Source organism: Halichondria panicea, chromosome 1, assembly GCF_963675165.1.
Source record: "Halichondria panicea chromosome 1, odHalPani1.1, whole genome shotgun sequence".
NCBI classification, from domain to species: Eukaryota; Metazoa; Porifera; class Demospongiae; order Suberitida; family Halichondriidae; genus Halichondria; species Halichondria panicea.
Window position 1 is genome coordinate 16,678,829 of NC_087377.1, and position 23,118 is coordinate 16,701,946.

The following is a 23,118-nucleotide window of genomic DNA, read 5'->3' on the forward strand; positions in this document are numbered from 1 at the left end:
TATGCCCTAAGAAGCGCTTGCATCCATCCTTTCCATGAACATCATGCCTATTAGATAATCACATTCATTAGCTAATTAACACCCACGGACCGTGTGTTCGTATCCTATTGTATCATCCTTATTTAGAGCTTATAACTGGAAGTCAATTTTGAATACATATATATTAACAATCAATGGTCACGTTGTATGCAAAAATTGGGAAATGATTTAAGCTTCCAGTATGTGATAATGCAAGGGATCTCACACCCCCGCAATATGTAACCATGGCACCTGAGCCACCTGTACAGTGTACACTATAGGCTAGTCCATACACTGCAGGTCAATTAGTCCAACATTTTTGGTTATAGTGAAAAGTAGATATAACCGATTGCAACTGAGAGAACTTTTATCCCAACATACCACCTGTAGGCAATCAGATTAACAAGAATGGAAAAGTGGATACAACCGATTGCAATTAACTGAGAGAACTTTTATCTTTATACAGTGTGCCATATACGCTGACACGATTAGGTATATACAAACACTTTGTATACATGTAGTACATGCATGTACATATGTAGCTAGACTTTTAGACTATAGGTCAAGTCAAAAATAAGTGTCAAACGACCTTAAATCTGAACATACTAACTTATATACACCTCTCCAAGGGCTACTAAATGCATCTTTTAATTGTGAAATTGGGTCTTCCTAACACAAGTTGTGGACAGTCAAAGACACCAATCCCATTCATGCACAGTATATAGGCAAACTAAACACGTCCAGAATAATTATAAAAACAAAAAGTTATAAGGAATGTGGTCATATCCTCTCACACACAGACAGCTGGATATCACTATTCACGACTCAATTAAGAAAATATGCAATGGCTTCTTAAAGGTGGATTACATTCATAGCTTGGTTGCTAAGAAGACTGGTAATTAGGGAATTTTATGGAAATGGAACTTCCATTTCCAGTATGGAAGTACAATCATGTTTTGAGTGGGTGACTCAAATACCTGAGACAAATGGCCAGCTACTATAATAAGATTCGAGCTATAAAGATAATTATTTAGCTTAGGAAAGATAAAACAAATTATTATATAGCTATTATACATAAAAACTAAAAATCTATAACATGGCTAACGTACATGTAGTTTAAATCTAGCTACACAACATGGCTAATGATACAAGATAGGGCTAGCTAGTCTACACAATGTTTATATTTACATGCTATAATTATAATAACACAAGTTAGGGAAAGCTACAAAATGTATTGTTCATTCGCATTCATTCATTCATTCATTCATCACAGTTAACAGACTGATAGCCTTCACGTCCGTTGCATTCTGATTGGTTAATGTTTGCCAAGTCGTGGATCTCACAAACGTTGAGGGAAGCCATGCAAGGGGACACGGCCTGAGGCTGTAGCCACACGCACCTGTCAGCAAAGCCGGCACTGCGATTCAAATCATCACTCACATAAACATCGTGAACGTCGGCAATTTCAATCGCACTCTTTCCCATGACGATCCTGTAGATATTGCACATTCTCTTGACACTAGAAACAGTACACTCAGGGAGGAGTGTGTCGTCTAGGAAACGGACTAATTCGCATGATTGGACGACACTCTGCTCTGCGATGTATTTGAGACTGGAGCGACTGTAATTAGAGGGGCGCGGCATCAACTGAGCATCTACGAGGAGGAACTGATCGTACATGTGACATACTACCTCATGGCCACCAGTAAAATTGAAATCCATCGGAAGAGACGCCTGGAAGTGGTTGTCGAGGCTACCCATCACCGCGGTTACGCTGTTCACCACTGCTATCAATTCTTGTAGTCTATCATTTGTTTCTCTTTTGACAGGAACGGCGTCAGCGTGAAGGAGAGAAAGAGCGAGGAGAGGAATCAATGCAAGGTAATTCATTGTTTTCGTTTAGTGGCTGTCAATTCGGATAAATTTTGACGTAAATTTTGAAGTTGATTTCTTTCTCTATTGCTGGAGAGGTGAGGATGGTTGAATGACTGTTCTCTGTTTGCTGGGCCTTATATACGAGAGAGTTGGTAGCTATAGGAAACACGTATAGCACATGCAGAACGCCATCTCTCTAATATCACGAGAGCAAACCACGTGCAGTAAATTACAAGTAAAACGAAGTCACTAGTATGGTGAAGTATGACTGTATGTGCGTACAGGTGGACAAAATGTAAACACATTGCACCTATACGGATAATTTCATGACCACAACATTATGCATGTACATACATGCACGAGGCTAGTACTGTTAATTTTCTTAAGAAAAATGTCCCAAGAAGCGCTTGCATCCATCCTTTCCATGAACATCATGCCAATTAGATATAATCACTTCATTAGCGAATTAACAACCACGAATCGTGTGTTCCTATCCTATTGATTATCCTTATTTAGAGCTTATAACTGGAAGTCAATTTTGAATACATAACAATGGTCACGTTGTATGCAAAAATTGGGAAATGATTTAAGCTTCCAGTATGTGATAATGCAAGGGACCTCATACCACACTTTATGGAAATCAGTACGGAAGCACAATCATGTTATGAGTGGGTGACTCAAACACCTGAGACAAATAGCCAGCTAGTATAATAAGATTTGAGTTACATACATTAATTTAGGCAAATTTGGACAAGATATATTACATAAAAACTAAAAACCTATAATTTAAATGGCTAATGACACATATTAGGGCTAACTACAAAATTATGTTTGGTGAAACATTGTTCATTGGTCACAAGTAACAGATTGATAGCCTTCTCGTCTGTTGCATTCTGATTGGTTAATGTTTGCCAAGTCGTGGATCTCACAAACGTTGAGGGAAGCCATGCAAGGGAATACGCCCTAAAGCTGTAGCCATACGCATCTGTCAGCAAAGCCGGCACTACTATTCAAATCATCGCTCACATAATCTATCAGAAGAGACGCCTAGAAGTGGTTGTCGAGGCTACCCATCACCGCGGTTATGCTGTTCACCACTGCTATCAATTCTTGTAGTCTAGTCTGTCGGCTTCCTTAGTTACGCAGAATCAATGAATATCATTAACTTAAAACCTGCGGCTATAGTGCACATACTGGCCATAGCACCACTGCATATCCTGGAAGGAAGTACAAAATGTTTGTCCGTGTTACTAAGACAACAAATTGAACTTGACATTAATCTCATTTGAATATCTCGTTACATCATTTCTCATTAACTGGGCCAGGAGAGATAGCAGTGAGGCACGTTACGTTCCCTAGCTACCCCAAGGATGAGACTCATATTTAAGCACTGGTCCTCAGCCATTCTCCATACAACTGCAAACATCAACAATAACCATTGATAATCAGTAATCAACGATAACTATATCATCTCCAACGATCATGAAGACATTTATCCTTCTCCTTGCTCTTTATCTCCTCCACTGCCAGGCCGTCCCTGTCAAAAGGCAATCATCATTTACTGATGAAGAAGTTGAGAAAATGGAGGCAATAAATGACAATTTGTATATGATGAGGAAAGTTGCCAGGGGAACTTTCTGCCCAGGAAAATTCTCAGAGTGTATACAATTCTTTGGCCCTGTGTTAGTGCCGAAAGGAGAATGCGACGAAACGTTCTATCTGGAGCAAGAAGCACTCTGCTATGTATACGATCGCTACATTGACCACTCCTACAGTGTGTTGACCACCTCCCTAGACAGTCCCCTCCTGGAGGGCTACAGAGCCAACCAGTACGTTGCCTGGAGGAGTCTCAACAGCACCTGCAGCTGGGTGAGACAAATTACTGGCGACACGTTTGTCCCCTCCTGCACCGTCCCAGAGATAAGAGAAGCTTGCACCAAGTTTCGTCTCTATGGACACCTGGAAGAGCTTCGCTGTCACCTAGACAAGCGTATAAGTGAAATGACCAGTAGTCGTGTGAGTGAAAACAAAGCTGCAGTGAACCCTCACTCAGCTGAGCATTGGCTGAGTCGCAACCTGGTTCCCGAGCCTATGTCCCTCAGTTCCACCATCCTCACTACTGCTAGCTGCACCTATGACAGCACCGATATAACCCGTACCCGCTTCGACTGCTAGTGAAACTCCACCTCCTCTCCTGTGGTATTGCTTTTACATCGGAAGTACTTGAAACAATGACTACATTATTAGGTCATGACTTGTGTTGGATTGTATCAATCTTCACCAAATGTATATAATTATATCATCTAATATTATGCTATTAGAATTGTTTTTTTATGATGCATTTTTATACTGCCTATATTGCTTTTTCTGTACAAAATGAAATTCTATGATTATAATAATATAACTGAAAATGAATATAATTATACGTACAATTAACAAACACAACACACAACACAACAACACTCAAGAAGTATACTAACACATAATCACTATCACTATCATAAATCTAACGTATTTACTTTTTAAATAATAACATGGCATGCACACTATATATGTATATATATCCGACATTATATAGGAGAGTCCCAAATTGTTGTCACGGTAATAGAGCCACTAAAACAGTGGGCGGTGTACATAATCAATTGCATGTATATATACATAGGCTGAAATTGACCGCTCGTTAAATCATACTATTTGTTGCCAAGGTAATGATGATAATGAATCTATTTATTGCAATACCAAAAGGCGTAGGCTAGAGGAATGCATGGAATGTTCACTTAAAGTGTTTTCTTTTTGTTCTGTTTTTTCTTCTTTTACTACGCATGGGGGATAATTGTTTAGCGTTCTTCGTCTATTAATAGAACCAGGAGCACATGAAGGAGCAACTACTATACATACCATATCAATTTGTTATTGTCTCATTACGTCACAAACACTTGTAAACTGTGCATGGTTTGACATGACCATGTATGGCTAAGGCTAAGGCAGGCTACGATCAGAAATTCTACCACATGTGCATGCTTGCGCAATACCTGTTTTGAGTGCCGTTGTATACAGCCACTTGAGATGTGACAACATAGTATGACAGAGCTAGTGAGACAACAACACGTTTGTATGGGCTGTACAGCATGCAGTTGCCCATGCACTCCCCTCATGTATACTCCTGATAGAACTTAGAATCAGGCATGGTGCTTACGCTGGTACAGAGGATTTAAAGTTGGTTGGCAGAAGTTAAAAGTTGAAGTGCAGTCAACCATGACCACTAATTACATTAAACACACGGTATGTGGTCATAGGGTTGCATGGGTGCACTTCAACTTTTAACTTCTGCCAACCAACCTGAAATAACCAACAGCCTATAATAAAAAGGTGTATTGTATTGAGATTGAGGATTAAAATAGCCACCACTTAGGGCATCCTGCACAGACAGCAAACAGGATGTGCGATCGATCATGCATGCAAGCAGCCAGAGAAGGGCTTGTGCGCAAATCTCAGCAAATTTGCAGTTTGCAGGCACTTAAGTCGCTTCCATTAAAGGAAGTGCAGTTTCACCGGCAATTATGAAACGTGATCCCGAGTATACGTTGAAGTTAGCCGCTCCTTTTCTTATTTATGGGCTACTGTATAAACAGAGTCTTGTTTCTGGGGTTCCACTCGATCACGAGGTCATTGAATATCACCACGGAGTTTACCTTTGATGTGGGGCAAGGATCATTTAATAAGCAACTAACTTTAAAAGCGATAAACATATTGTTGTTCAATCTATTCTTATGAAGCCTCTCTTCTTGACAACCAACTACATTGTGCTGGCATGTGTGTCGATTAAACGGCTAATGAATATCGGATCATTAACATACCACCCACACAAACTGTGTTTATTGTCCTGGTTTCTAAACAACAACTTACAATGAATAAACTTAATATTCTAATCGGTTAGAACATTTCTAGCGGACGCGCTGAGAGATCTTAGTTACAGGGGCAAAACTATGTATATAAGTCAGTGGGGGAACACATTCACAACAAAACAAAAACAAATCTCAAAGGAGAAGAAAGAAAAAGAACAAAGAAAGTACTTCAGCAATAAAAATCCAGCAATTCGAAAAAAAACTTCACCGATTAAAGAAACTCATCATGAACTACACGGCACTCGTTCTTTCCCTCATCGTTTGCCTCCTCCACGTTCAAGCGGCTCCAGTAAAGAGACAACTCTCTACAGATGAAGAAGCCGGCAACCTGGAGGTCGTCAATAGAGCCTTGATCCTAACACACGGCGAATCCATGCGGCCATCGTACAGCCTTCCAAACTTCCTCATTGGTCAAAAAGTGCTGTGTTACATGTACGACCGACACAGTGACTTTTACCACAGTCTGCAAGACGGTCTAAGAAACCACTCGGAATACAGCAGTGATACTGTGGAGGAATTCATTCTGAAGTACACAGATGGGGAGAGCATCACCCGGGAACTTAGCGAACAACTGGCTGACCTCGCTAGCAAAGAGTACATCGGAAGAGAGATGCTTGGCCAGACATGTCGCTGGGTGCAACCACGCTCGAGTGGTTTTGTGAGCAGCTGTTCCGTCTCGCAAATTTCTCAAAGCTGCGCTCGATACCGGCTGCAAGAAAAGCACGAAGAGGTAGTACCGCTGTTTGACGATTATGCGCGTGCCTTTGGAGTGGAGGGAAGGCTGGTGGGCCGAATTGCAAACTGTCAGTGGCTGAACCCCAACCCCAACACCCCACAGGCAATCATTGAAAAGATTAACAAGAACGGAAAAGTGGATACAACCGATTGCAATTAACTGAGAACTTTTATGTTATACAGTATACACGCTGACACAATTAGGTATACAAACACTTTGTATACATGTAGTATACATGCATGTGCGTATAATGCATGTAGCTAGACTTTTAGACTAGACTATCGTGTAATGTTGAAGTCAAAATAAGTGTTAAACGACCTTAATCTAAACATACTGTCTTGTAGACCTCTCCAAGGGCTACTAAGTGCATCTTTTAATTGTGAAATTGCTATAACAAAAGTTGTAGACAGTCAAAGACACCAATCCCAATCTAAACACATCCAGAATAATTATAAAAACAAAAAGTTATAAGGAATGTGGTCATATCGTCACACACAGACAGCTGGTTAATACGAGCAGATATCACTATTCATGATTCAATTAAGAAAATATGCAATGGCTTCTCAAAGGTGGATTACATTCATAACTTGAACTACTTGGTTGCTAAGAATACTGGTAATTAGGGAATTTTATGGAAATGGAAGTACATTTTGAGTGGGCTACTTAAATACCTGAGACAAATGGCCAGCTACTATAGTAAGATTATAGAGCTATATACATAATATACGAGTGGATATGACTCAATTAAAAGGATATGACTTAATTAAAAGGATAATGCAATATGGCTTCAAAGGTGAATTGCATTCATAGCTTGACCTACTTGGTTGCTAAGAAGACCAGGGAATTTTATGGAAATGGAAGTTCCATTTCCAGTATTGAAGTACAATCATGTTATGAGTGGGTGACTCAAATACCTGTGACAGATGGCCAGCTACTATAATAAGATTTGAGTTGCATACATTAATTTAGGCAAATTTAGGACAAAAACTTATACATTACATAAAAACTAAAAAACTAAATGGAGGGCTAACTACAAAATTATGTTTGGTGAAACATTGTTCATTGGTCACAACTAACAGACTGATAGCCTTCTCGTCCGTTGCATTCTGATTGGTTAATGTTTGCCAAGTCTTGGATCTCACAAACGTTGAGGGAAGCCATGCAAGGGGATACGCCTTGAGGCTGTAGCCACACGCACTTGTCAGCAAAGCCGGCACTACGATTCAAATCACGGCTCACATAGACATCGTGAACGTTGGCAATTTCAACTGCACTCCTCCCCATGACGATCCTGTAGATATTACACATTCGCTCGACACTAGAAACAGTACACTCGGGGAGGAGTGTGTCGTCTAGGAAACGGACTAATTCGCATGATTGGACGACACTCTGCTCTGCAATGTATTTGAGACTGGAGCGACTGTAATTAGAGGGACGTGGCGTCAACTGAGCATCAACGAGAAGGAACCGATCATACATGTGACATACTACCTCATGGCCACTGGTGAAATTGAAATCCATCGGAAGAGTCGCCTGGAAGTGGTTGTCGAGGCTACCCATCACCGCGGTTACGCTGTTCACCACTGCTATCAATTCTTGTAGTCTATCATTTGTTTCTCTTTTGACAGGAACGGCGTCAGCGTGAAGGAGAGAAAGAGCGAGGAGAGGAATCAATGCAAGGTAATTCATTGTTTTCGTTTAGTGGCTGTCAATTCGGATAAATTTTGAAGTAAATTTTGAACTTGATTTCTTTCTCTATTGCTGGAGAGGTGAGGATGGTTGGATGACTGTTCTCTATTTGCTGGGCCTTATATACAAGAGAGTTGGTAGCTATAGGAACACGTATTGCACAGAACGCCATCTCTCTAATATCACGAGCGCAAAGCCCGTGCAGTAAATTACAAGTAAAACGAAGTCACTAGTATCGGTGAAGTATGACTGTATGTGCGTACAGGTGGACAAAATGTAAACACATTACACCTATATATGGATAATTTCATGACCACAACATTATGCATGTACATACATGTACGAGGCTAGCACTGTTAATTTTCTTAAGAAATATGCCCCAAGAAGCGCTTGCATCCATCCTTTCCATGAACATCATGCCAATTAGATATAATCACATTCCAATTAATACCCACGGATCGTGTGTTCGTATCCTATTGTATTATCCTTATTTAGAGCTTATAACTGGAAGTCAATTTTGAATACACATAACAATGGTCACGTTGTATGCAAAAATTGGGAAATGATTTAAGCTTCCAGTATGTGATAATGCAAGGGACCTCACACCCCCGCAATATGTAACCATGGCACCTGAGCCACCTGTACAGTGACACTATAGGCTAGTCCATACATTGCAGGTCAATTAGTCTAACATTTTTGGTTATAGTGAAAAGTGGATATAATCGATTGCAACTGAGAGAACTTTTATCCCAACATACCACATGCAGGCAATCATTGAAAAGAAGTGGATACAACCGATTGCAATTAACTGAGAGAACTTTTATATTTATACAGTGTGCCATATACGCTGACACGATTAGGTATATACAAACACTTTGTATACATGTAGTACATGCATGTACATATATAGCTAGACTTTTAGACTATAGGCTATTGTTCAAGTCAAAAATAAGTGTCAAACGACTTTTAATCTAAACATATACTAACTTATAGACCTCTCCAAGGGCTACTAAATGCATCTTTTAATTGTGAAATTGGGTCTTCCTAACACAAGTTGTGGACAGTCAAAGACACCAATCCCATTCATGCACAGTATATAGGCAAACTAAACACGTCCAGAATAATTATAAAAACAAAAAGTTATAAGGAATGTGGTCATATCCTCACACACAGACAGCTGGTTAATACGAGCGGATATCACTATTCATGACTCAATTAAGAAAGTATGCAATGGCTTCTTAAAGGTGGATTACATTCATAGCTTCAGCTACTTGGTTGCTAAGAAAAACCGGTAATTAGGGAATTTTATGGAAATGGAACTTCCATTTCCAGCATGGAAGTACAATCATGTTTTGAGTGGGTGACTCAAATACCTGAGACAAATGGCCAGCTACTATAATAAGATTCGAGCTATAAAGATAATTATTTAGCTTAGGAAAGATAAAACAAATTATTATATAGCTATTATACATAAAAACTAAAAATCTATAACATGGCTAACGTACATGTAGTTTAGATCTAGCTACACAACATGGCTAATGATATACAAGATAGGGCTAGCTAGTCTACACAATATTTATATTTACATGCTATAATTATAATAACACAAGTTAGGGAAGCTACAAAATGTATTGTTCATTCATTCATTCATCACAGTTAACAGACTGATAGCCTTCACGTCCGTTGCATTCTGATTGGTTAATGTTTGCCAAGTCGTGGATCTCACAAACGTTGAGGGAAGCCATGCAAGGAGACACGCCCTGAGGCTGTAGCCACACGCACCTGTCAGCAAAGCCGGCACTGCGATTTAAATCATCGCTTACATAGACATCGTGAACGTCGGCAATTTCAACTGCACTCCTCCCCATGACGATCCTGTAGATATTACACATTCGCTCGACCCTAGAAACAGTACACTCGGGGAGGAGTGTGTCGTCTAGGAAACGGACTAATTCGCATGATTGGACAACACTCTGCTCTGCAATGTATTTGAAACTGGAGCGACTGTAATTAGAGGGACGTGGCATCAACTGAGCATCTACGAGAAAGAACCGATCGTACATGTGACATACTACCTCATGGCCACTGGTAAAATTGAAATCCATCGGAAGAGACGCCTGGAAGTGGTTGTCGAGGCTACCCATTACTGCGGTTACGCTGTTCACCACTGCTATCAATTCTTGTAGTCTATCATTTGTTTCTCTTTTGACAGGAACGGCGTCAGCGTGAAGGAGAGAAAGAGCGAGGAGAGGAATCAATGCAAGGTAATTCATTACCCGAGGCGCGCGTGGGCGGCCACGGGTATAGTAGTCTGTTGGTCTGTTTGTTTGTTTGTTTGTCACAGGTATATCTACTCACCTGGATGCCACATCACTGCGTTTACAGCATGGATAGCCTTCACACAACAATATCTTGATTTAAATAGTGGCAGATTTTGCTGTTAAAGCTTCTTTCAATCTTTGTCGAGCAAAAGCTAAGAAGCTTGAATAAGCTTGTGACTAGGTCTGCTTACCTGGATGCTCTAGCACTGCGTTTACAGCATGAGTAGCCTCCACACAACAAGTTAGTACTTTTGATAGTGACAGCTTTCGGTGTTAAAGCTCCTTTGTCCAATAAAAGCGAGCAAAATGTAGCTTGAACAGAACTTGCACATGCGTTACTTATAACTGAAGTGATCCTGTACCAAGAAAACGATGGAACAGGGTCACTAAAGTAGAAAGCTATATATACCAGGAACAATGGAACAGGGTCACTAAAGTAGAAGCTTGAATTATAGCTCCTGCTGCTGACTGGGATCCTACTCCATGCAGAACCTGGAGCCATACTTCTCTGAGACTCCAGGCTTCTTTACTGTGATCCTAATCCATAGTGCATATATCTGTAGTACCACTACCTGTTCTCAAAATGTTTCAGCATGCCTCCAGTCTGGTTTAGTTTTATTGCTCCTGAGTTGCTGTGCAAGTCATACATGATAACAACATCACTATATGCACTGCATTATATTTCTGGTTTCTTTTTAATCATGTCACCATGTACCAGCCGAGGGTTTGCACTTTAGTGCTCTAGTTGTTTTCGTTTAGTGGCTGTCAATTCGGATAAATTTTGAAGTAAATCTTGAACTTGATTTCTTTCTCTATTGCTGGAGAGGTGAGGATAGTTGGATGACTGTTCTCTGTTTGCTGGGCCTTATATACAAAAGAGTTGGTAGCTATAGGAAACACGTATAGCACAGAACGCCATCTCTCTAATATCACGAGAGCAAAGCATGTGCAGTAAATTACAAGTAAAATGAAGTCACTAGTATCGGTGAAGTATGACTGTATGTGCGTACAGGTGGACAAAATGTAAACACATTACACCTATACGGATAATTTCATGACCACAACATTATGCATGTACATACATGTACGAGGCTAGTACTGTTAATTTTCTTAAGAAATATGCCCCAAGAAGCGCTTGCATCCATCCTTTCCATGAACATCATGCCAATTAGATATAATCACATTCCTTAACTCATTAACACCCACGGACTATGTGTTCGTATCCTATCCTTATTTAGAGCTTATAACTGGAAGTCAATTTTGAATACATGACAATGATCACGTTGTATGCAAAAATTGGGAAATGATTTAAGCTTCCAGTATGTGATAATGCAAGGGACCTCATACCACACTTTATGGAAATCAGTACGGAAGCACAATCATGTTATGAGTGGGTGACTCAAACACCTGAGACAAATGGCCAGCTACTATAATAAGATTTGAGTTACTTTAGGCAAATTTGGACAAGATACATTACATAAAAACTAATTTAAATGGCTGATGATACATGTTAGGGCTAACTACAAAATTATGTTTGGTGAAACATTGTTCATTGGTCACAAGTAACAGATTGATAGCCTTCTCGTCTGTTGCATTCTGATTGGTTAATGTTTGCCAAGTCGTGGATCTCACAAACGTTGAGGGAAGCCATGCAAGGGGACACGCCCTGAGGCTGTAGCCATACGCATCTGTCAGCAAAGCCGGCACTGCTATTCAAATCACCGCTCACATAAATCTATCGGAAGAGACGCCTGGAAGTGGTTGTCGAAGCTACCCATCACCGCGGTTATGCTGTTCACCACTGCTATCAATTCTTGTAGTCTAGTCTGTCGGCTTCCTTAGTCACGTAATACATCCAGAATCAATGAATATCATTAACTTAAAACCTGCGGCTATAGTGCACATACTGGCCATAGCACCACTGCATATCCTGGAAGGAAGTACAAAAATGTTTGTCCGTGTTACTAAGATGTCCGTGTTACTAAGACAACAAATTGAACGTAACATTAATCTCATTTGAATATCTCATTATATCATTTCTCGGCCAGGAGAGATAGCAGTGAGGCACGTTACGTTCCCTAGCTACCCCAAGGATGAGACTCATATTTAAGCACTGGTCCTCAGCCATTCTCCACACAACATTCTGCAAACATCACCAATTAACCATTGATAATCAGTAATCAACGATAACTATATCATCTCCAACGATCATAAAGACATTTATCCTTCTCCTCGCTCTTTATCTCCTCCACTGCCAGGCCGTCCCTGTCAAAAGGCAATCATCATTTACTGATGAAGAAGTTGAGAAAATGGAGGCAATAAATGACAATTTGTATATGTTGGAAAGTTGCCAGGGGAACTTTCTGCCCAGGAAATTCTCAGAGTGTATACAATTCTTTGGCCCTGTGTTAGTGCCGAAAGGAGAATGCGACGAAACGTTCTATCTGGAGCAAGAAGCACTCTGCTATGTATACGATCGCTACATTGACCACTCCTACAGTGTGTTGACCACCTCCCTAGACAGTCCCCTCCTGGAGGGCTACAGAGCCAACCAGTACGTTGCCTGGAGGAGTCTCAACAGCACCTGCAGCTGGGTGAGACAAACTACTGGCGACACGTTTGTCCCCTCCTGCACCGTCCCAGAGATAAGAGAAGCTTGCACCAAGTTCCGTCTTTATGGACACCTGGAAGAGCTTCGCTGTCACCTGGACAAGCGTATAAGTGAAATAACCAGTAGTCGTGTGAGTGAAAACAAAGCTGCAGTGAACCCTCACTCAGCTGAGCATTGGCTGAGTCGCAACCTGGTTCCCGAGCCTATGTCCCTCAGTTCCACCATCCTCACTACTGCTAGCTGCACCTATGACAGCACCGATATAACCCGTACCCGCTTCAACTGCTAGTGAAACTCCACCTCCTCTCCTGTTGTATTGCTTTTACATTGGAAGTACTTGAAACAGTGACTACATTATTTAGGTCATGACTTTAATTTGTTGGATTGTATCAATCAAGCTGCACGATTATCTATTTTTTTAGCTCGCTGTATGTATAGCTTTTTAATTTAACTGCTGAACCACCTCTATATAGACAAAAGTAACCAACTCTTATAGGCAGCCTATAATATTATACACAATACATAAAAGAGGTGTGTTGTACTGAGATTAAGGGCCACCACTTAGGACATCCTGCGCACAGACAGAGAGGGCAAGAGGATGTGCGATCATGCATGCAAGCAGCCAGAGAAGGGCTTGTGTGCAAATCTCAGCAAAAAAAATTAATATGTGGATACTAACACCCAGCAGCTATTATGTATTATTTAGAACACACCTAGCCAAGATTAAGTGTTTTAATCTGCGTGCCGAGGCCATCCGAGTGCACCAGCATTAAAACACGTGACTTGGCTAGGTGTGTTCTAAAGGATTTAGTGCTGTCACGTGAGCTCTAGCCTCGTGGCAGCTAGATCTAGCTACATTTTAAATCAGTTGCTGGTGGCTAGCTAGCTAGCTAGACGTAATAGCAAGTTTTAGAGGTTTGTAGATCCAGTAACTGATGCAAAGGAGAAGGTACTATCTAAAGCTATCTGGACTGACTGGGCATGTTCTCGACTTATTTCTCCTGCTGACCAACAGTCCCGATCCCACTATACTACTGGATATGCCTCCAGCTGATCTGGCTTACTGGATGGGAAACTTTGTGTGCAAACTATATGGCAATGAGTATCTGGTTTGCTCTTTTGGAAAGCTATGATATTCGAAGCACCTTTGATGAAACGATTATATGGATCTGGCTTAGGTACAGGTATGTGCATCTTCGAAGCAAGCTGAGCCTATTTCTTCAGACGAAAAAACGATGCTATGATCAAGTCAGCAATTTGGTACACATGAAACAAGTCGAAACAATAACATTCAACTTTCTAATACTTTTCAGCTTTGCTTGTGTACATATTCAATCTGCTTGTATTATTATTATGCCTCGAGGCGTAGCCGCAGGAGGGATACGGTAAAGCTGACTGTGTGTGTGTCTGTCTGTGTGTGTGTGTGTGTATTCCAGCAGTAACTGCTCAACGGTTGCAATGCGACGAAAACTAACAGCTTCTATAGGCTTCTAGCCACGTTCTCTTGGATTTTGATTCGTGGATTAGCAAACTAAAGCTTCTTTCTCGAGTTATGGCTAGTTTGACTCACATTAAAGGCTGTTGCAGTCTCTTCAGAATCTTTCATAGCATCATCTGTCCGTACAAACTTTCTATTCAACATATGAGTTAGCCTTGCACTAAAGCGCTAGCTTTTTGTTAGCTACAAGATATTATATACACTGAACTACAGATCCTGGAAGAATCAATTTTCTTCTTTCTTGAGGTCCTGGTAAGCCACATAATACAACAATAGATGCATGTAAATAAGTCTTTTCTTCTCAGTGACTTTATATATAGATAAGCTAACTTTCATTATAGATAACACTCTAATACTTTTGAGCGAAAGCAAAAACATGGCGAGAGGCATTAGCACAGCGCCAGCTTGAACACTAGTTATAATTATGATGACATTCAGATTCAATCTGCTTGTATTATGGTTGTTTGATTAAAAAGTGTGCATTAACAAACCAACTTAAAGCACACTTAACCAACTTAGAGCACACTTAAGTGTGGATTAAGTTATTTAATCCATGGTCACCTGACTGCTTTCAGATAAGCTGATTGGCTGGAGATCATGTGATGAGCACTAATATACCATAATTATACTGTATAGCGGGAAATTTTCGCTATTTGGCCCAGAGCCCTTAGCAGAAATTTTCGTGGGTATAGCGGGTAATTTTCGTTGGTGCAAATTTTCGTATGAACAACCTATTTAAATATTTCAGATTTTTAATTTAGTACAGCTCAGGATAGTGACATTGAACCTATTGCGGTAGAATAATTTCGTAGTTTTAATTTTCATATGATGCTCTTTAATACGAAATTATCATACGAAAATTCAAGTTCCACCATCCAAAAATAACCCGCTATACGGTACTTCTCTGAATCTTCATGAGTACAAAAGTGCACAACGGGTATTGTATAAATCAGAGTCTTGTTTCTGGGGTTCCACTCGATCACGAGGTCATGGAATATCACCACGGAGTTTAATTACTTTCTCTTTGATGTGGAACAAGGATCATTTAATAAGCAACTAACTTTAAAAGCGATAAACATATTGTTGTTCAATCTATTCTTACGAAGCCTCTCTTCTTGACAACCAACTACATTGTGCTGGCATGCGTGTCGATTAAACGGCTAATGAATATCAGATCATTAACATACCACCCACACAAACTGTGTTTACTGATTGTCAGTGGCTGAACCCCGACCCCAACATACCACAGGCAATCATTGAAAAGATACAAGAATGGAAAAGTAGATACAACCGATTGCAATTAACTGAGAGAACTTTTATGTAACACAATTAGGCGTACAAACACTTTGTATAGATGTAGTATACATGCATGTGCATGTATAGCTAGACTTTTAGACTATAGACTATATCAAAATCAAAAATAAGTTTCAAACGACCTTTAACTATAATTATAAATAAACACACTAACTTGTAGACCTCTCTAAGGGCTAATAAATGCATCTGGGTGTTCCTAATAAAAGTTGTAGACAGTCGAAGATACCAATCCCAATCTAAACACATCCAGAATAATTATAAAAACAACAGTTATAAGGAATGTGGTCATATCCTCACACACAGACAGCTGGTTAATACGAGCGGATATCACTATTCATGACTCAATTAAGAAAATATGCAATGGCTTCTCAAAGGTGGATTACATTCATAGCTTGAACTACTTGGTTGCTAAGAAGACTGGTAATTAGGGAATTTTATGGAAATGGAACTTCCATTTCAAGTTCCATTTCCAGTACGGAAGTACAATCATGTTTTGAGTGGGTGACTCAAATACCTGAGACAAATGGCCAGCTACTATAATAAGACTATAGAGCTATATACATAATAATTATTAGCTTAGGAAAAATAATAAAACTATATAGCTACAGTGTACGGCATAAAAACTATAATATACATGGCTAACAAACTCATTGGGTCATACACAATTATTATATTTACATGGCTAATGATAACAAGACAGGGCTAGCTATATATATTTACATGGCTAATGATACAAGTTAGGGGTAGCTACAAAATGTATAATATCGTTCATTCATCACAACTAACAGACCGATAGCCTTCTCGTCCGTTGCATTCTGATTGGTTAATGTTTGCCAAGTCGTGGATCTCACAAATGTTGAGGGAAGCCATGCAAGGGGACACGGTCTGAGGCTGTAGCCACACACACCTGTCAGCAAAGCCGGCACTACGATTCAAATCACCGCTCACATAGACATCGTGAACATCGGCAATTTCAACCGCACTTTTCCCCATGACGATCCTGTAGATATTGCACATTCTCTTGACACTAAAAACAGTGCACTCACGGAGGAGTGTGTTGTCTAGGAAACGGACTAATTCGCATGATTGGACGACACTCTGCTCTGCAATGTATTTGAAACTGGAGCGACTGTAATTAGAGGGACGTGGCATCAACTGAGCATCTACGAGGAGGAGCCGATCGTACATGTGACATACTACCTCATGGCCACGGGTAAAATTGAAATCCATTGGAAGAGACGCCTGGAAGTGGTTGTCGAGGCTACCCATCACCGCGGTTACGCTGTTCACCACTGCTATCAATTCTTGTAGTCTGTCATCAGGAACGGCGTCGGCGTGAAGGAAATAAAGAGCGAGCAGAGGAATCAATGCAAGGTACTTCATTGTAGTGGCTGTCAGTTTGGTTGGAGTAAATTCTAAACTGAAATTCTTTCTCTATTGCTGGAGAGATGGGGATGGTTGGATGACTGCTCTCTGTTTGCTGGGGCCTTATATACGAGAGAGTTGGTAGCTAGGAAACACATATTGCACAGAATACCATCTCTCTAATATCACAAACGCAAAGCCCGTGCAGTAAATTACAAGTAAAATGAAGTCACTAGTATCGGTAAAATAAGTAAAAGTGGACAAAATGTAAACATATTGCACCAATACGGATAATTTCATGACCACAACATTATAATTATATGCATGTACATACATGTACGAGGCTAGTACTGTTAATTTTCTTAAGAAAAATGTCCCAAGAAGCGCTTGCATCAATCCTTTCCATGAACATTAGGCCAATTAGATATAATCACATTCCTTAACTAATTAACACCCACGGACTATGTGTTTATCTACGGTGACCTATTTTTTAGAGCCTATAACTGGAAATCAATCATGCATGCATTAAATTGTGCACATTACAAATTGGTAAGCTTCCAGTATGTGATCATGCAAGCTAGGGACTCACACCCCCACAACATGTAACTACTGCAACCTACATGTAGTCCTATAGTGTAGTCCTTAAGTTTACCCACACAAAAAAAGTGTATACAGTGGGACCGCACTATAGGCTCTGTACACTAGCTACAGTGCGCACAGTGGGACCGCACTATAGGCTCTGTACACTAGCTACAGTGCGCACAGTGGGACCGCACTATAGGCTCTGTACACTAGCTACAGTGTGCACAGTGGGACCACACTATAGGCTCTGTACACTAGCTACAGTGTGCACAGTGGGACCACACTATAGGCTCTGTACACTAGCTACAGTGCACACAGTGGGACCACACTATAGGCTCTGTACACTAGCTACAGTGTGCACAGTGGGACCACACTATAGGCTCTGTACACTAGCTACAGTGTGCACAGTGGGACCACACTATAGGCTCTGTACACTAGCTACAGTGCGCACAGTGGGACCACACTATAGGCTCTGTACACTAGCTACAGTGCACACAGTGGGACCACACTATAGGCTCTGTACACTAGCTACAGTGCACACAGTGGGACCACACTATAGGCTCTGTACACTAGTTACAGTGCACACAGTGGGACCACACTAGAGGCTCTGTACACTAGCTACAGTGCACACAGTGGGACCACGCTATAGGCTCTGTACACAGTGGGACCACACTATAGGCTCTGTACACTAGCTACAGTGCACACAGTGGGACCACACTATAGGCTCTGTACACTAGCTACAGTGCACACAGTGGGACCACACTACAGGCTGTATAATTGTACACTGTACACTAGCTACATGCAGTTGAATTGCCAAACAGCAAAATCACAATAACTATTCGATAATACTTCTAAGCCTGTGTTGCACCAAGCAAGAGCACTCTCTCTTGCATGTGTGTATAAAACAATCCCTCAACAAAAAAAGGCCACCTCTGTACAAAGGCCAAAACATTGCTCCCCAAAGGTGTCCGTTATAGAGGGGTTCCACTGTACTGTCTAGGTGACGGGTAGAAAGCAAACTGAAATGATATAACAGTTGTTCAGCAGATCGACTCTCTTCGAACCTCTCTAAACATGAGCTCTAGATATACGTACATGCAAATTTTCTTTTGCAAGTGCAATGCAAATCTGCAATCGACTATAAGTATGTGATGACTAGGGACAGAATAGGTGTGGCTTAGTGGTTAAGGTGGTGGCTTAGTAGATTAGATGATAGATTAGGCATGGGTTCGATTCCCTCTTGGGGGACTTTTCTTGTATTTCTTTACAAATCAGTTAGTCATTTCCCTAAATTTTGAATACATCATACGCCTTCTCAAGTACATAATCAAGTTGGGGCGTCGCCCGGTTTCTGTGAAACGAAGTTTCACGGAAACCGGGCGACGACCCAACTTGCCCCCTGTCTTTCTTTCAGTTTGGCCCTTAGGCTAGAATTAAATAATAATGTCAAGTGGTTTTGTCCAGGCTCTGTACAAGTCAGTTAATATTGCTTCAGCATTTCTATTTCTTGGTTTTAAAATTTTTAATTGTGCAGGTGCAGACTCACGAGATGCCTGAAGCCATTGAAGCAGTGATAGGCGAACGGAAAGGCCATCATGAACTTGAAGGAGGTCCACAATGCTGCGTTGGAAGTGAGCCACTCGAAAGAGTTGAGAAACTCTGGAAACTTCTTCCCACTTATCATGTACTCCATCGTTGTCGTGGCAATCACTAGAGGAGGGGGAATTTTTATTCTGTCAATGTGTGGTTTTATTACCTTCTGTGAAATTTTTATATTATACGTATAAGTCCTCAAAACAGCTCATAATTATTGTTATTATTGTACACATTTGCATAATAATTTATCACGAACCAAAATAAGGAAGTTTTCTAAATAAAAGCAGATAATTTTAGATTGGGAATTATGAGACAGGTACACAGTGTACCTGGAGTCAGGATCAAGGCTGAAGCTCTGTGTCCAATAGAGAGCATCCACACTGGTTCAGGACTGTTGGAATAGGGGATAGGAATGGGAATTGACACATTAATTAGAAAGAGCAGTACTGTTGTATAACAGCTGAAGCAGTATACACACACATAGTTAGTGTAGTTGTGTATGGGTCACTTCTGGGCAAACTGTAAAAACAGTGAATTTCAGAAGTGAATAGTGGGAATTATGAAATCAACTAACTTATCGACGAGAAGCTTTAAACTGGGGGAGAGAGGACGTCCCATCTTCTTGTTACGAGACACATAACCCTCCGAGTTCTGACACGCCACGGCCGTTATGATTGGTCGATAGCTGGAGGGGGGGGGGTGTGTGTGCAGAATCGTCTTATTACAGAACTCAACAGAAATTTAGAGATAAGACTGTCTTAAGGCTTTTCAAGACGGACCTGTTTTTCTAATGGGCAGTGGAGTAGATGGAAATGCATATATCTACTTCCAAGTACAACAGTGCATTAGTGCATCAGCAAAATAGATTTCACATTAATTTCCTGGTTTGTGCGTGTACGCAACCGTAAGATAAATAATAGTGATCTGCTCAGATTATATAATCTCTGTCAGTATAATATTATTATTGTGTGCCCATACATGTATGGTTACTCACAGAGAGGTTCCTCTCAATGCACTCCGCATCACAGGGAACTTGGCCCTACAGAAAGAGAGCATACCATAAAGGTCACCTTTACTATAGAGACAGGATACCTACTAGTGAAGTACATGCAGACTACGAGGTGCATTCCGAACTCAACATGTTATGTTAATGCGGATGATGTCAATAAATTATACATTTTTGATCAGGGCATCTTGAAGGCTCCCGGTAACTGAGTGGGAGTCATGGCCTCACACAAACAATTCACAAGAACATTTCTGCATTGACTACTTATTTCTGCACAGCACCAAATTCTTCTGAGTACAAATGAGTATTTCTCACACAAGTCCCAGACAATTAGTCTGACAGACTCAAGGGCTCTGGGTAACCTGAATGCATGATATAGGATCCCAGAAATATTCTGATCTTACCCAATTCTCACAAGAGACGCCATTATCTGCTGTCTTGCTGTATTTTCTAATCCTCCACCACTTGTACTCGCACTTGTACTTCTATTTAGTTTGCTGTCTCAGCTCCGCCCCCTTTCTTTGGACACACCCACCCATAGTCTTAGAGGTCAAAGGTCATCCTCAGTTTAGTGCCAACAAATTTTTGTTGTAGACAAAATGGCTACAGCTCTGTGTATGGCTCGTTTGGCTAGGAGAGGACTGCACGGGAGATACACACTACCTCAGCTACACGCTGCAGGTAAGCTAATGTCCTTAGCAGTCTAGAAAAGGAGTTTTTTGTACTTGTTTCTAATAAAAGAGCATCACAATGTTTACTTTGTTTCTTTGGTTTTTTGTAGGTGGTGTAGTTGGATCTCCATCTGTTGAGTCCGGAGCTGTTGTGAGATATGGTAAGAGCTGACACCACATGCACACACAATCAGAAATAGTGTATTTTGGCACTTTAATTTTATATTCAATAATTACAGGCACACACCACACACACTCACGCTCTCTCTCTCTCACACACACACACTCTCCACACCAAGCTCACACACAAAAAGTAGTTACCAAATTCTCTGGTCAGATATAAGGCAGTTCCTCACAATTTATTCAACCCCTCACTCACACACACACACAGCTGGTAGTAGTACAGCCAGCAAGCATTGGAAGTACGAGAGATTGGTGACGGTTGGCCTGGTAGCACTCCTACCAGCAGCTGTACTCTACCCCTGCGCTGTCGTCGACTATGGACTGGCCGTCACGGTACCATTACACGGACATTGGTAAATTGTTTAATAGCTTATTTGAGCGCCCATAACTTGAGTTAGAAGAAACCAATTTCTGTGGTTTTAGTGACCTCTTTAACACGATAATTATATTCCATCATGATTCCATGTAGTGGTAAATATGAATGACCATAACTAACTTATTGGAGCTCTATAGTCATTACGATAGTCTACAGAGCTTTCTGTGATGCTGTAGTATACACAGTATTTGTTCCGGTGTATTAGTAGATGATGCTATAGTACTACCATATAGCGGATAAATTTGGCTATTTGGCGAATCAAGGTGAGGGTCGCCAGAATTAAAAATTGCCAATGTTTTAGCTTGATACTCAGTCCCGTGCAGTATTTTTCGATAAAGCCATGCAGCATGATCGTCAAATAAGTTGTGTTAAATATCGCCAATAATAGTTCAATTTTCCCTCGTTTGTACGTGCGTTATACTGAGTTTTAGGCTAGAGGTGTCAGAAAAGTATCGCAGGGATAACACTGGCTCATAGCTTTTGTCGGCTCTTCATATGATATCGGTATACCCATGTATTATTGTTACTACAGGGGCATGCAGTCTGTGATAGCAGACTACAGTTCTGAGGCCATGAAGAAGATACTCCATCCTCTGCTCTATCTGGTCTCCCTGGGAACATTCGCTGGCCTCGTTTACCTCAATGTTGCTGACGTCGGCATTTGTGCAGCAGTTAAACTAATATGGTCCAAGTAGCAGAAACTTACACAATTTCTCTTAATAATTATCTGTTTATGCTGTTACTGTTGTGTGTGTGTTTAATATGAATGTTAGCATAAGCATAATTATAAAATGGGCGGTACCCTCATACAACCAGGCCACACCCAATAATTGCTCTGCAAGAGAAAGGCGTGTCTTAAGCTTGCCACCCCATTCGCATGGGTCAGCACTGGTTAATAGTAGTCTTATGGTCAGCATTGGCACTGCATGTAGTCAAGGCTGGTTATAGTCAGATCACTTGACCTATGAACTCAAGATATACCACACCCACACGGTTTGCACTGCACTGCACTACATGTAGTACTACTGCACTGTACTGGGGACTGGACAACGCAGCTGGTTGGTACAAGGTGGAGAGTAGTGCTAGTGATCAGTAGAATCATGACTTCCCGAACAGTGATCACAATAGAGAATTTCTTGTGAGGAAATTTGAAGAAGGGATGCACAGTTGTGGACAGAATACTCTGAATGCTCGACAAGCTGTACTGAGACTGGCTTGACATTAAATACTATAAACGTGAGATTGACCTGTCAACATTGGTATCAGGATGATATACATGCAGTCTCTAAAATTGAGTCTGGTCATGCTATATGCGATATGCTCTATAGTCAGTATGATATAGTCAGGCTAGTCACTGTGTGCACATTGCTAG

General features: G+C 40.8%; 3 protein-coding genes across 3 annotated transcripts in view; 1 reads left to right on the forward strand and 2 right to left on the reverse strand.

Annotated features, from left to right (window-relative positions):
- Positions 1 to 14,504, reverse strand: part of LOC135352261 (uncharacterized) — a 36,935-nt gene extending 22,431 nt beyond the window's left edge. Inside the window, exon 1 of the mRNA XM_064551445.1 lies at positions 1 to 14,504. This exon is cut by the window's left edge and continues 22,431 nt beyond it. The gene's annotated coding sequence lies outside the window, so the exon portion shown is untranslated.
- Positions 1 to 21,037, reverse strand: part of LOC135352264 (succinate dehydrogenase cytochrome b560 subunit, mitochondrial-like) — a 44,799-nt gene extending 23,762 nt beyond the window's left edge. Inside the window, exons 1-5 of the mRNA XM_064551451.1 lie at positions 20,921 to 21,037; positions 20,505 to 20,549; positions 20,085 to 20,195; positions 19,840 to 19,901; positions 19,461 to 19,624 (exon numbers count right to left, since the gene is read on the reverse strand). Coding sequence (XP_064407521.1) covers positions 19,461 to 19,624; positions 19,840 to 19,901; positions 20,085 to 20,195; positions 20,505 to 20,549; positions 20,921 to 20,943 — 405 coding nt within the window. The 5' untranslated portion in view covers positions 20,944 to 21,037. The remainder of the gene's footprint in view (positions 1 to 19,460; positions 19,625 to 19,839; positions 19,902 to 20,084; positions 20,196 to 20,504; positions 20,550 to 20,920) is intronic.
- Position 21,038: 1 nt separating this feature from the next.
- On the forward strand, positions 21,039 to 22,489 carry LOC135352265 (succinate dehydrogenase [ubiquinone] cytochrome b small subunit, mitochondrial-like). The gene is made up of 4 exons (XM_064551452.1): positions 21,039 to 21,197; positions 21,298 to 21,348; positions 21,579 to 21,723; positions 22,279 to 22,489. Exons 1-4 carry the CDS (start codon positions 21,116 to 21,118, stop codon positions 22,439 to 22,441), a joined length of 441 nt encoding a protein of 146 aa, XP_064407522.1. The 5' UTR covers positions 21,039 to 21,115; the 3' UTR covers positions 22,442 to 22,489.
- Positions 22,490 to 23,118: the final 629 nt, after the last annotated feature.